Consider the following 15146-nt stretch of genomic DNA (forward strand, 5'->3'; position numbering starts at 1 on the left):
ATGTGTATCCCAGCTGCAACTGCCTTCTTCCTTCCCTAGCTTTTGGTTCTGAGCTAGTGAAATACTTTAATAAACTTAGAGACCACAGCAGCAAAGTTTGTATTTGTGTACAGCATTTGAAGGAATGCTTTCTCTACCTTAACTTCCAGACTCACCTGACAAGCTGCTGCCTGACATGACTTCCTCACATCAAAGGAAGTAAGAGTGGTACAGCGTGATTGTCTGAGCGACATTTTTTACTTCTGGAAAACAAATGGAATGTCACCAGGATTCTAATAGTAATGTGGCTTACATTTTACTTCTTCCACCTAATACGCTAGAATTCATTCTTGTTTACATCTGTGTATCGGTTCCTGTAGGGGCCATGTACGGCTCAGATTTTCTATCATGGGCCATGTCTCAGGTTCTAGCCTGAGTGTAAAGTACAATTCAAGACAAGTGTAAGTATGCAGCAAGAAGCTAGGAATAAAGAACATGTGATATGCCTGGGTAATATTTAGCAGAACAAGTCTAATCCACCTCTGTGAGAAGAGGAAGACTTTGCAAGGCAAATGTTTTTTGATAGAAGCATGAGAGAGTAGACCATGAATACAAACAATAGCAGAAATCTCTGGAAAAGATACATTGGTGGGATAATTGTTTTGGGATGGAATGAACAAAAGCAGCAGTTTATTCTTGGCTTACACACATGGCACAACATACAGAACCAGCACAAATAACTTACAAAATCTCATACACCATGCTTCCTCTCGAATAGCTTCTATTAAGTTACAACACCATAACGAATCAGGTATTTAGTTACGACAGATCTCCAGACATGGATAGTCTCCCATTCAAGGAGTTATTTTTGTAAGCTACTTAGACAAACATCATTTTTTTTACATGTTTAATACAGTACAGTATCCTTAACAGAGTTCAAGATATTCACAATGAGAATTGAATACTTTATAAAACAGCAGAATTTCTCATCTCGGTACAGGTCTACATTCGCTCCTGCCTTGTCCGGTTTACAGATGTGTTACAAGTCATCTTTACTCAACTTTCCAAGCTAAACATTGCTTTAAATGAAAAACAAAATTCTATTTACAGGTTTCTTTTAGATTTAATAAAAATGTCTTTCCTTCCCTTTCCCATTCCTACCCCGTACCCCCAACAACAACTGCCATTTAGCTGGTAGAAATATTAACCCTCAAGCTGCTATAGAAACTTGAAAAAAAAATTGATGACAACTTGTTGGATGCAAAATGAAAGATGGTCACAGCCCATCATTAATTCAAAAAGATGGATTTTTCTCCTCCTGATGTCAGAATTTGTGTTCATTGGAGACAAATGGCTCCTGTCTTCTGATTTTTAGAGATAATGTACTACTTATGGGCCAATATAAAAAACCTCAGGTCTTTTTAATTACAAGCTGTCCCACTCTCTTTCATGCAATCACTTTCAGTATAAAGTTTTTTCCTTACTAGAAATTGTAACAACTCTCGTTGTGTGGTACTGACTCAAACTCTCCCAGCCTCCATTAGATCAAACAGTGTCTCCCCTTGACATTGCTGGGTTGACTCACAAGAAGAGTTTTGCTCTGTGATTGCACTTCAAACCCCACGGAAGCCTGTGGGCATCTTTCCTTCGACTTGGTGGCTTTGGATTAGCTCTGCTTGAATGTGGCTGGCAAACTCTAGCCCTTAAGCAGTTAATCAGCTTTCTAAAGAAATAAGCAAAAAAGATTCCTCTCCTTTATACATACAATACGCAGGGTTTTTTTTACATTGAGTATTATCATAAAAAGCGTGTTTATGTTATTTTGAAAATGTATTTTTACAGAAATTTATAAACACTGTTATATCAAACACATTCTCAAAAACTGGAGAAAATACCGACACAAAACCTGGAAGAGCCTCAACGGCATTCTTCCAGTACTATTTTTCTACTTGCATATTTCATATTTCAGTGTCCTTTACTGCAAACATAATTTGGCCATATGAGAACAGGTAAAGTCGACAACAAATCTCCAACAGTTTTGAATAGGACCTGGATCTGTTGTTTAATGAAAGTAATTTGACATCCAATGTATGGGTTTTTACCTGGCATGCCCATTCTGTTACCTTTACTTACATTAGGCAATACCTTAATTCCCAAATAATCTCATTCACTTCAGTGGGATTACACATGACAAAACGACGTATGCAAAAATACTGAAAACGGTTTTCCACTTCTTAAATCCTTCTTATGTCAACAACTGACATCATTATAGTCTTCTTTCTATATATTGTAATTGAAAATGATGCAGGAGTAATATTTGCAAACAATTCTGTATCAGAAATCAGTGTACAAACGTTAGGAAATAATCTGCTTATAGTTGTGCTATAGTTCTGACAGCCTAAAAATCTATCTGGTGTGACCAAGAGTAAATTTCACAGGTCTAAATGCTTTATTTATATACTTGTTTATGTCACACTTGATACTCCCCCAGCCTGGGACAGTTTAAAGTTTAAACATACATATGTCACACTAACATGAAATCAGGATGTTATTTTCCCTTAACACCACCAATTTTCAGTACAATCAGTAATGGACATTAATGCATATAATCTAAGTGAAATGCACTTTTCAAGTAGTTTGTCTAACATAATATTGGTTAAATTATAAAGTGAGTTCGGTTCCCTATCCTGCAAAAGTTTAAAAATGCGTTATACTTTGTATGTTGGGAGTAGTCTTACTGACTGTAATGGCATTAGTCACAGGTCAGGAAGTTAAACAGCAGAATAAGGTTTTGTTCTCTGTCTCACTATTTTGTTTGTTCTTTAATGAAACAAAAGAGGAAACAACTTTTCTTTAAGTACTGCTGAATGGCTTAAAATATAATTGGTGAAAGGTCATTGACTGTAGTATCCTGTATGTTACCTCATCTCAATAGAAATGCTTTCCCATGGCTTGAAATGCTTAAAGTGTAATCCTTGCTAGAGGAAAAAAATGCAAGCCATATCTAATCCCAAATTCTAGCTATACTGTAACACGTACAGTTCACCCGTAAAGGAGCCCTTTTAACAAAACAATGTATGTTAACTTGCTCAACGATTTGTAGAATGTATCTATTTCGGTCACTGTAATAAAACAAGTTATATATATACATATTAAAAAATCCAAGTGTAAATAATTATACAGTATTTCCACACATAAAACAACTAGTTGCACATGATGTGATATGTAAAGCAAATTGCTGAAAATCTCATCAGTCTTTGGGATGATCAAAGTATAAGTAAACAAAACTTACAAATAATGATTGAATTTTCATAAAAGAAGGTTTTTGATGGAGGGCCAGAAGGAATTCCCCTCCTACTCACCCTCATTCCCCGTGGCTTTTACAGACTCAGCCCCTTCCCCAATAAGCCACAGGTGGGTTTTTTAGATCTAGAGATATATTTTAAAGAGGTTATCTTCTTCTGTGTAACAGTACTTACAAGGTTCCCAGTGGCTTTTTCATAAAATATAATCTGTTCTTATTGAAGTTTATAGTGCTTCAGAAGTTTCAGGTTATTTAAACTCCAGAAGAATAGGAATCTGATCCAATTATGTTAAAGTCTAATGAAATAGAAATGCCTTTATTTACTGTGAAAATTTAGTTACCTTCTGTTCTGATAATTCAATCCAGTTTTCATTCCCCCCATCCCCCCCCAAAAAGTCTTGTAGTTACAAGCCTGTAATTATACATAACAAAGAAAGAAAACTGCTCCTTGCCTATGGAAATACATATAGTTTTTCAAGTTCCAACCCCTCTCTAAGCTGCTAACCATCACACAACATATGCCATTTGGCAATTTGTCTCCTAGGATATTCACAAATTTCTTTCCAGTGCTCTCCACCTGTTCCTTCTGCTGAAGATCCCAAGATTAACCGGCCAATGACCTCATTCCTTGACCCCCTATCTGAATCTAAAACCAAAAATTCAATGCTGATATCATCAAGGCCCTCACAAGGAATGTCAAAGACAAACAATTCATTGAACACTGCGTTAGGGGTGCATTTCTTCACATGGGTTTTCTTTTTAGAAATTCTCTTCTTAGCATGGTACAGGTTCACTTTGACATAAGGATCTGCAATGACAAGAAAGAGCACAGATCAGCTATTGAGCAGTGTTGTTTAGAAATTCCTTGATCTAGTTAATGGTAAATCTCATAACTTACCAACATAATTACATCACAATGAGGAGATGTTTCAAGTTATTAAAGATGATTCATCTCATGCAATTTTTGTATTCACATCTGAATTAATCCCTGTAAGCTCCCTTTATGGTCACCAAAGATGCAATCAAGATAGTCAGCGAAGTTTAGGGTGTGATTCATCTGATCAAATACAGGTGTCTCCTTCATGAGATAAATCCTGCCTTGTAGTCCATTAACTCTAATAACATCTCTACTACATGCAAAGGTGGTCTGAAAGTACACAAAATTCTAATGGACTCTGGCAAATATGTATCATTACGTATTTATGTGTTATAGAAATCTGCTTTTCACATGTCTACCAGTAGGGAATAATCATTAGTGCTAATAAGACTCATGCAAATAAAAGCCTCAGTAAGGAGACAATAAGCTCGTGCTGAGAGAAGGAATGAATGGATGCGATTCATTTCTGTTGTGGTTCTACCGAAGTCAATTAGCTTGATTAAATTGCTCCCACCTATTTTTATTGAACAAATTTAACACTAAACTTTAAATGTAAGGGTATGTTTGTTGTTAGAATATGTACCTGACTTTATGTCTGTGCTGTACTACTATTGAAGAAGGGAAGGGAAAATGTCCATATTTTTAGCTGTCAACCAACTTTGAGTGTTTGCATTCCTCATAATTATTCGACTGTTGCAAGATTCCTTTGCTATTGTCTTCAACAATGGCTATATTTCTTCCTTCAGAAGAATTCTAGAGAATGCTTTAAAAATCATCCCTTTCGAGTACCTTGGCATTTATTTCAGTGCAAAGGTGGGCCTGTTTCCAAATTCTTATGGTGCAAAGGTGCAGTACAAAATCCTTTCTACTGAACTCAGTCAAACAAGATAGTCAATGTAAACAATCAGCTAATAAACATCAAGAATAACTGAATACTTTTTTAAAAAGTAAAATTAAAACCGAACTGTAATTAGAAATGTTATGCCAAAGTTATCAGACTGAAATGGTTGGATGATGAAAAGGTTTTTGTTTCCTTGAACTGACAATATTTTAACGGGAGTAAGATATGATAGAATACATCTTCACTTTCATACTCTATCACAATTTTAAAAATAGGGTTTAATGTAATTAAAATGTTCATTGGCTTTGGAATGAATATATGACACACAAGCATTAAAAATGTCAAAATCAATATCCATCAGTGGATTCACACTGTTGTTCTTTTCTGTTTAAAGGACATTTTCTGACTGTTACCTCTGGCCAGCTACTAGATAAGACTAGAATGTTCCTCTTGGTTTTATTAGGTCTATTAGGAGACCTCAACACCGGTGATCAAGGAAACCAAGGAGGTTGTGGGAATGGAACAGCTTCTGAGTAAAAAAGTTCCCATCTTCCTAAGGAGATTGAGTTACACAATTGTTTAGCTTACCCCACAGAAACACCATTTCACGCTCCTCCTTTCCAAGATTTCTCTTGGGCTGAGGGGAAGGTCACAGAGGAAATAAGGACTGTCAGGAGCGCAGTATGTTACTGACACCCAGATAGCTATTGAACCTGGCCTTGCTGATGAACAGCAAATGATGAAGAACTGTCTAAATGAACTAGATGTCCAGGTGTGGCATGGCTGCCTGTATCTCTTAGAAATGTTATATTCCTATTATAGTTAGCACGTTTGTACTGAGGGAAGCAGAAAGAGCAAACAAAATTTATAGCTTTACTCATAAGAGGTACAGTAAACAAGTGTGTAGTGTGGATGTGCTATAGGGTCCAGGTGGCTGCTGAGACTGGGAGGGCTTTTGTTTTCAAGTTATTTTCCCACCTGAGTGAACCTCAGCCAGACTTGGTCTGTTGAAATCACTTTGCTGTCATGCTATCTTTATGAAACCTCCACTATCTGCTGTGACTTTGGGGTTGATTATTAAAAGTACATATGCTCTCTTATAGTAAACTGTTGGGCTCCATTTATATCCTTTCTCCTTAAGATATATGAATAAAATTGAGATTGGAAGGAGGATTTCAATGGAACTTCACCATGTAAATGGTAGTTATCTATAGCTTTGTTGTACTGGATCCAGGAGGGGTTAACTTTCTAGGTAAATTGCAGTATTTCTTGGTACGAGAAGTAGAAAGACTGTATTATTGGCTGTAGTAATTACAAATCAGCGGTTCCCAAATCTACTTCCCCTTCTGCTTCTTTCAAAAAAATCCTGTGAAATGAAAGAGTATCACTCCTATACAGAATCAACAGCAGATGTGCTACTGTTTGTATAGTCCTTTGTTTTGTGCTGTTCTTTTTGTGTGGTTGTCTTATCCTTAGTACACCGTACATTACATTTTATTCTGTTATTATGTTATCTAGCATTAATGTGCATCTTACGTGCAATTCTAGTATTGGCTTCAAAGGAAGTTCCACTGAATGCAAAATGGCACGAAACCAGGAGAAGGGAGTGCAAAGCCTGCTCCTTCTTAGTGCACCCCAAGTACAGCTCATGGTAAAGCACGGGCGTTATGTTACAACCTGCTTCCAGCACTAGCATAGTGCACCTCTTCACCTTGCCAAATAAATGTTAGTGCTCAGTGGGCCAAATTCAGCACAGATGTAACTGGTTGCTTTTCTTGGTGCTAAGCTGAAATAAACCATATGATGATCTCACTCAATACTGATCTTCTATAAATAAACTGATTTTTTGTCATAAATAAAAGCCTTTAGTATCTGCAAACAACATCCCATACTTATGGCAGATGGGTTCTGTTCAAGACAATCACAAAACTCATTGGTTTCCACTGCTAACAGATGTCATGTTTTTTTAACGTGATTGAAGAACAAATTTGTAAAATACATACCCTGGGAAATAAAGCATTGACCTAGATATGAATAAAATGAATAGGCTGCAAATAATAGAGGCACCATTTCTGCATTTATGGGCTATTTTTAGTCTTTGAAATGCCACATTTCAGCTGTCTTCTGTCTGTTTGTTTTATATTCTTAGGGCATATTCATTAGTAAAACCATTACCTGATAATCCTGACACATCAGATTTAGGTAGATGCCTGGCTTTTAAAACAACCACAGTGAGCGTGTTTGTTGTAGACTGATAACAGAGAGAGATCAGTAATTCTCCACGCCCAGATGATTTCTGAGGAAATGAAAGAAAAAAAGAAATAAGACTATTTATAAGCAATTATATTGACCAAGCTTTAAATCAGAACTAAGAAGATTTATGAATGTCACATAACTGTATGCTCTGAAATGGTGTAAAAGGATATAACTTATGGAGCTATGCTGCTTTACATAGCAAATATATTTTCCCTCTACTGTAGTTATGTAACCCTTCTTATGATTGGTTATTAGACTGAACAAAAATAAATAATAAATAAGTGAAAATATAGGTTGACATGACATCGTTAGCTTCAGAGATTAGAAATGAAATCCTACATCCTGAGAAAAAACCCTCAGTGAACGAAAAACATCTTAAGCAAAACAAAATTGTGTAAAGATACATTGAAAAAAAAATCTAGTAAAAGTAAATAAAAAAGATCTTCAGTAAAATGTTTTTAAACAGGAAGGATTCAAATAGCTAGTGAAATCCTATCCCTGACACTTTCTAAAGTAGTATAATAGACATGAAATAAAGATGAGATCAAAGACTTTCTCTATGATTATTAGATTTGAATTTGCAGGAGTAGTTCATTTCACAGAAAGGAGGAAGGCAAGGGAAACAAGCAAAAATAATACCTTATATACCAGATAACCCAATAAGTTATCAACAAAATATCAGTGACATAGTTATAGTTGTTGTAATGTAGCGATAGAATTGCAAAATAACAGTATTAGTTATAGGTATATTGTCTGGTAGACATTTATTTGATTTGGCAGCATGCTTGCTCTTTGAAAACAATCAAATTGAAAGTCAATACACATTCCGCTTCCTTAGTAGAGATTAAGAGACGTGTGTGTGATGCATGTGCATTTCTGTGGTTCAGCTCTGATGGCTGCAAATGATCTTTACTTTCTGAAATGAGACAACATGGTATGAAATATTTTTATCCCAGTGAAGGCAGTATGTTTTGCCATTGACTTCAGTAAGTCTCTGGCTTCTCCCTCGTGTCTTACTATCCCTAGTAGAGCTGCAGCCTGTGTCACAATTCTTGAGAGAGAAGGTAGTAACAGCACTGAAGTATAAGAACATACTACGGCATCAACAATGCGGTCTCTAACAGGTTCCAATTCCTTAACTAAAGACTACCTGCATTCTTTAAGAATCTGCTATAAAACCCATGTAGTTGAAATGAAAGACTTACATTGACTTCAATAAGCTTTAAGAAAGAATGATTTCAAACAGAAAAGGGGAGGGAGGAGAAGGGGTCAAATATATAAATCTTTGCATTCTTTCCTTTTAAAGCAAATTACTGTGGATTGAGGCCTCTTGACCTCATGTAAGCGGGTCCACTCAAACCTACTGGACCAGCTGAATAAGCAAGTAGAGTTTAGGACATTAGCAATTTCTTGCAACATGCTCATTGTCATGTTCTTTTATTACATTTGTGTAATTGCTTCCTCATACTGCCATCATGAAAGCGTCTCAATGACTTGCACGATGAGCTTGTTCCCTTTTCTTTCCAAGATGGTAGCAGCGTTACACAAGAATCATAGCTAACACTAGCACAACACTTTTAAAGTTTAAATAAAAAATATGTTACCCTAACATTTCTTTTGATGATCTCTCTGTCCATTAGCAGCCTTCCTTCTGACAGTTCAATTCCTGCGAGGGGAATGAGGACTTCTCCAATGACATCATCTCTGGAAAACCTGTCAAAGCTCAAGATCATAAAGTGAAGTGTTAAGTCTTGAATTTGGCTATAGGGGATCCCGTAAAACGTGAAGGTCTCATCGAAAGCTGGATCTAAGGTTTTTCTCAGCACTCTGGTTTTCACCTTGTGCTTTTTCTCAGGCAGGATTGTCATTTTGATGTAGGGATCAGAAGTCATTGACTGTTCATCCATTGCTGGTAGCCCACGTGCTTCTTTGATGTTCACTACAAATGCCTTTTTCTCAAAGTTGTACTCTAAGGAGAAAAAGAGAGTTCCTAGCTTGTCTTGTTTATCTTCAGAAGACAGGGAAGTGATGGATTTTAAACTATCAGGGGATACTGAATCTTTCTTCCTTTCTGCAAAGTGCTTAGGAGACAAATTTTCAAGATCTGGAGAGCTCTGGATTTTAGGGGTTGTTTTGGGGAAGTTGCCATTTAGATCTCTCTTCTCCAGGTCAAGATGGAGAGAATTCTTTGGCGACGCTGATTTGTTCTTTGCTTCACTTTTATCATCTGCTCCAAACTTCTTCTTACTGTTGAGATTCTCAGGGTAAATATCAACCCCCTTCAGAACATGGACAAACTTATATGGAGGGGTCTTATTGGATTTGGAAGATTTACGCTGGCAGCAGATCCAAGCAAAAAGGGAGACAGAGAAGACAAGGCCAAATGCACTAAAGATCCCAACCACTGTAGGAATTTCATCTGCAAATCAAATAAATAGCAACAAGCACATAAGCAACAATGCCTTGGTCTCTGTGTGATATTTAATAAAGTAATAATTTAGTAAAACAAACTGATACGAGACGGTAATAGCAGCAGGCTCGACAGACTGAAAGTGCTTTGCATTGTACATATTGCTCGCCACCTGCAGGCATGAATGTGTAGTCCCATACTAAGACACGCTTGTTATGTTAGTATTTTTCCATACACAGAGAGTTTGGGAGGCAAATACTATTCCCATCCTAATAGTAATAACCATTGGTAATTGCTCGACTGTCTCATCCCTCTGTGTGTAGTTTCTGAGTTTATATGTCTGTGAGTAATACCAGCTCTCAGAAGGTGTCAGCTTTGCGTTTATGGAGCTTTGTTGGTTAGATAAAACAGATTCTGAAATATGCATTACTTATAGATACATCGTCTGCTTTTCACACTGTTTCTTAGAATACTTTGTACACTCAATTAACTCATTTTTTATGGTCTGATCCCATAATTGCCTGGAGGTATCTCTTGAAAGAACCGAGTTTAATTGGAGGTTATAACACTCAACAATTTGAATGGGATTTTCAATACTTTGCAGGAGGAAGTCTATCAAGAAAATTTAGAATAATTATATACCAAGTGTCTTTTCCAGATGGATGTGACATTGGGCAGTCACATGTGAGTGGAAAGCTGAAAAAACTATTAAGTGTATCATTGATAACCACTAAGCTTTGCATTTAAGACACTATGAATCAAAGCTATGGGGAGTTTACAGGAAGGGTCACTACTTTTTAGGAGTGTATAAGAAAAACATTAAAGCATAATTCTCTTCTACCTTAATATGAATCCTATACTTACACTGAATAAAGAGAAAACTGAGCAGGTGTTACAACCTCAGTTGTCATGTGGATACATTAGTTACATATAGAGTATCATTAGCTCTTCAAAGCATGCATCGAAGGGGCAAATGAGCACAACTAATTGGAAATCCAATTTTGCCCATAAGTAACGTTACTAAGTCAGTTTAAACCTCCCACAATGTAACAATCAGAGCTTAGTCTTTATTCCCTGCAACAGTGGAAGACCAGTCGAATATTAATGGAATAACATTGTTTATGCATAAAGGCAATTGTGTAACAGTTCTGGTTCACTCGCAAATGATTAGCAGATCGTTCTGGATGAGAAAAGCAAAACTATCCCCCTCCATGTGTTACTAAATCAGCTTCATCCAGGTAAAAGCTGGGCAGATAGGTGTGCTGCCACTATACCTTTGCTTTTTAGTGGGATGATTCAAAAAAAATCCACAACAATACTATCAGAGCAAAGTAGGACATAATGTTCCAGCACAGAAAGGATCAGGCCTGGCTATTAATTTCTTCTGACAATATTAATGTCACTTTCTCTTTGCCTACAAGCTGTATCAGTCTACATACTTAATTGTAAGAACTAAATGAAATGACTGAAAATTATATACATAACCAAAAAGTATTTTTTCTGAGTTAAGCACGTGGCTCTGAGTTTCAAGAATTCCCCGGGCTGCAGAAATTTAAATGTACATGGTATAAAGGTAGAAAGCAAGAAGTAATTGAAAACTAATCAGAATATTTTAATAGCTTTTAAGAATGATTTGCACATTTACAATACTTTTTCATGAGATGACAGACTTTTTATAGTAACGGATATTATGTTATATTTTAATTCTACAACTACTGAAAGCAGTGGTAGAATCAATTTGCTGTTTAAAATATTAATTATCTTTCTTAAATAAGTAATTAGATAAGCATGATGTCACAAGTGTGGCTAGAAACATCAAGTGGGTGGGGTAGGAAAGAAGATGAAATGGTAACAAAAACGGTTTTATATTTACAGCTAATTACGTTGCAACTTGAATTTCTTGCTGTTGTCATAATGTAAATCAATTGGTTAACGTTCAAGGCAGTGTATTAATAGGAAACATCACCTATTGATTCTGGGAGAAGTTATTATTTCAGTTACGTGACATAAATCTGGAGTCACTTCACTTAAGTCAATGGAATGATCCTTGAATTAAACCACTACTAAAGCAAATATAATCTAGGCTAGAGTCAATATTTGTAAAACAGAGTTCAGAAACATTTCTACTTACTGCTTTTCTGAGTAAAGCTACTTACGTATCTATTTTATAAGTGCACATATATGACTGTTTCTGAAACTTCTGGTATCACAGTTAATCACCCTACATCCAGTGCGTAGAAATGACAAGACTGAAAAGTTCATTGTTATCATTGCTGTTCTTAATGAACCCCGATTCATCAAGACGCAGCTGTTTGGCTAAAACCACTGGGATCCTGTATTTTCATCTTCCTAGCAATGTCCTTTACAAGACTACCTTTCACTTTAACTAACAGTTGACAAGTCTTTCTCTACAACAAGAAAAAAGGAATTACAATTATTCCAAGAATGGCTTGAACAAAGATTTTCTCTGTGGCACGGGGTGCATTTACATCATCTAACTCTGAAGCCACGCTACTTTAACCAAGACAGAGAAAACAACCCCAAACCTCTCTCATCCGAAAACGCACCTACACAAACCTCTTCATCAATTCCGGTGCTTTACCGGGGGTGGGGGGGGAAACGGGTAGGGAGGAAGGCAGAGAGAGCAAATTCACACAACTTCTGAGATCGAAGAGAACTGGGGGAAATGAGGTTCCTCCCAACAGGCTGCTTGCTGGGAGGCGCTGGGTGGCTCAGCAGAGGCTGCCTGCGTCCACTTCTCCTGGGGAGGGGAGCAGCCCCCAGCCCCGTGGGTGGGGAGTCGGGGCCGGGACGCGCTTACCGAACTGCTGCCGGCTGGCCGCGATCGGAGCCATGTTGGCGGCGTGCTCTGGCCGCGGGGCTGGAACCGCTGGCCGCGGGGCTGGAACCGCTGGCCAAGGAGCTGGAGCTGCTGACCACGGAGCTGGAACCGCTGGCCGCTGGGCTGGAACCGCTGGCCGCGGTGCTGGAGCCTCTGGCCGCGGTGCTGGAGCCGCCGTCCGGGCTTACGGGAGCCGCCGTCCGGGGCGCGGGAGCCGCCTCCCCCGGGTGCCAAGCGACCTGCCCTGGGCGCCGAACGCTCTGCCCTGCTGTCCTCCGGCTTTCAGCTCTCACCGCTCCCGGGCAACCGTCTTTCCCAGCGTGGGTTTTTTTAAAACCACACACACACCCCCCAACAACAACAACAACAACAACAACAAAAAACCAAAACCCGGAGACACGAGCGGTGGGGAAGGTGGAGGAGGAGGCTGCGAGGGGACTGGAGGAGAGGGGGGAGGGGAAGCTTCGGTCCTCCCCTTTGCACACTGATTTGCAACCCCCTTCCTGTTTTGGCTCTTCTGAGTAGCTCCGCTCCGAGACTGAAGACGTGGTTGAAACCCAAATTGACGCAATCCTGACGCTACAGGGCTGAAATCAGCACCTTTCCCACCTCCCATCCCCCCTCCCCAACCACCACACCCTCCCTCCCTCCCTCCCCCTCTCTCTCTCCTTCCTCCCCCCCCTCCCCCCCCCCCCCCCCCCCCCCCCCATCCTCTTTCTGGGGATTGAACACGGACTCATTGATTATTTTAACTGCCCTGCTGCAGGATCTGAGCTCCCACCCTCCATCGGACACAGACAGTGAAATGCTAATGTCTGTGATTCAGTGCACCTTGTGTAACACACGGGTGTGTCTGTTTTGCTGGGGTAAGACTTATTTATTTGCTTATTTATCAGCTGGACAGGCTACAACAACGTGAAGGAGATGCCAGCTCAGATGGTCCAGACACCTTGGCTCCAACTGCAAGGCACATATTTTTCCTATGACTGATGTGATACACTTACTGGGTTTGAGTCACGAAAACTCCTGATGTGCCTTCTCCCTGTCCTTCCTCCCTACTTCTTCCCACCATCCACCCCCACATAAACACTCAGTCCCCACTTTGGAAATCCTCTTGACCTTCCTGCAGGTCTAGGAAAGAGCTGAATCTACCTAGATACTTCTGGATTTTACCAGATGCCTCTCTCCCAGTCTGGACTGAAAACGTGGTGGGGAGGCAGGAGAAGGCTGGCAGGCAGGAGGAATAGGGGGTAAACAGGACAAGAAAGCAGGGCTGCCTGTAACTAGAACTGCTACAGCATATAATAACTCAAGCTAAATCCTGGTGCAACAGAGCTGCAAAAGCCAGCACCTGGCATCTGACGACTCCTGGATTCAGAAGGAATCGTAGCAGCCAAGTTTGGAGCCCAACTGCTAATTCTGCTGCAGAAATGGGAAACAGGTGGTGTTGCTTTTCTAAATAACACAATCCAGTTGCAGGCATAGCCTGGCATGACCCTGCTCCACGATGGGCCGCTTGGAAGCTAGTATGTCTTGGCCCGCTTTAAAGCATATTCTTGCTTCACAGTGAAGCTTCTTGGATTTTAGAAAGATTAAAATAGGAAGGCCACGGAATCATGGCAAGCTCGTGTCAAAACACAGCTGAATGAAGTGCCTGGCTTATCCTGAGAGTTGAGAACCTATTGTTTAATATTGTTTATGCTTATCTGCTTCTGTTACACCTTCAGCAACTTGGCCTGGGTATGCACCTGCACAACTCTTCCAGGCACAGCCATATCCACTACCCCAATCTTCGTTACATCCCATCCCATTTAATAAAACACAGAGAATAGCTTGCCACCACTGTTACTCTTACAAACACCTGGACTACGATGAACTCGGGTATTAGAAGGCTGCAGAAGCTGTTGTTTAGCTCTTGTTTTGGCAGCACAATTTGATTTGGGATGTTTGGGTTCACGTGTTGGCACCAATCCAAGGAAATCTGGCTCAACTTCTCTCTTCTTTCCGGCAGTCCTCCTTCCCCCCAGCCCTGCTATCCGCTTCCCTTTCTCTGTCCAAAATCCAGCCTTCCTCAAAAGATGCATCCATTGAAAGTAATTACCTTTGATTTTAAACCACATTCCAGGTATACAAGCCTCCAGACATGACTGAAATAAACAAGATCCTTAAACAAATTTAGAGTTAAACATGTTTAACTGGGGTCTTAGACTATTGTAAGCTGTTACTGTGTCTGGACTTTAAAAACAATACACTGAGAATCAATATATGGTGTATCTTGGTAGTGTGTTTATCCTGTTTGAGCTGGGATATGGTGAGCATATATTATGTTGACACTTGAATTATTGTCAATAATTTTGGAAGCTTTTCATTTTTATTTTTGAATTAAATCCAAGACAACCTTTGTTGATATATATAAAATTTATGGAGCGCATGGAAATATAACAATGATTGATTCAGGTTTTCTTCCCTTTAGTTTCTCAGATGTCCCAAGGATATATAAAAAGCTTTTACACAATTTATATGTCTTTATATAGTGCACAGAGATAATTTCCTTCAGCATTCAGGGTTTTCTTTTTTCTTTTCTTTTTCTTTTCTGTGACAATGCTGATGAAATGGGGAAGACACATCTTTCTTTTT

General features: G+C 39.0%; 1 protein-coding gene across 1 annotated transcript; it reads right to left on the reverse strand.

The window, feature by feature from the left end:
• Nucleotides 1–3783: 3783 nt before the first annotated feature.
• Nucleotides 3784–12522, reverse strand: SYT4 (synaptotagmin 4). Its single transcript, XM_050913519.1, has 4 exons — nucleotides 12489–12522; nucleotides 8862–9676; nucleotides 7177–7297; nucleotides 3784–4091 (listed from the first exon to the last, which is right to left on the reverse strand). Exons 1-4 carry the CDS (start codon nucleotides 12520–12522, stop codon nucleotides 3784–3786), a joined length of 1278 nt encoding a protein of 425 aa, XP_050769476.1.
• Nucleotides 12523–15146: the final 2624 nt, after the last annotated feature.

The sequence above is a fragment of the Gymnogyps californianus genome, chromosome Z, assembly GCF_018139145.2.
Source record: "Gymnogyps californianus isolate 813 chromosome Z, ASM1813914v2, whole genome shotgun sequence".
Taxonomy (NCBI): domain Eukaryota; kingdom Metazoa; phylum Chordata; class Aves; order Accipitriformes; family Cathartidae; genus Gymnogyps; species Gymnogyps californianus.

Bases quoted from the DNA above. Each gene is read 5' to 3' on its own strand.
- SYT4 (XM_050913519.1), bottom strand. From the start codon at position 12,522: ATGGCTCCGATCGCGGCCAGCCGGCAGCAGTTCG. The intron at 9,677-12,488 runs GTAAGCGCGTCC...TTTGATTTGCAG, and splicing joins GGCCAGCCGGCAGCAGTTCG to ATGAAATTCCTACAGTGGTT. The intron at 7,298-8,861 runs GTAACATATTTT...TCATTTCCTCAG, and splicing joins TCATCAAAAGAAATGTTAGG to AAATCATCTGGGCGTGGAGA.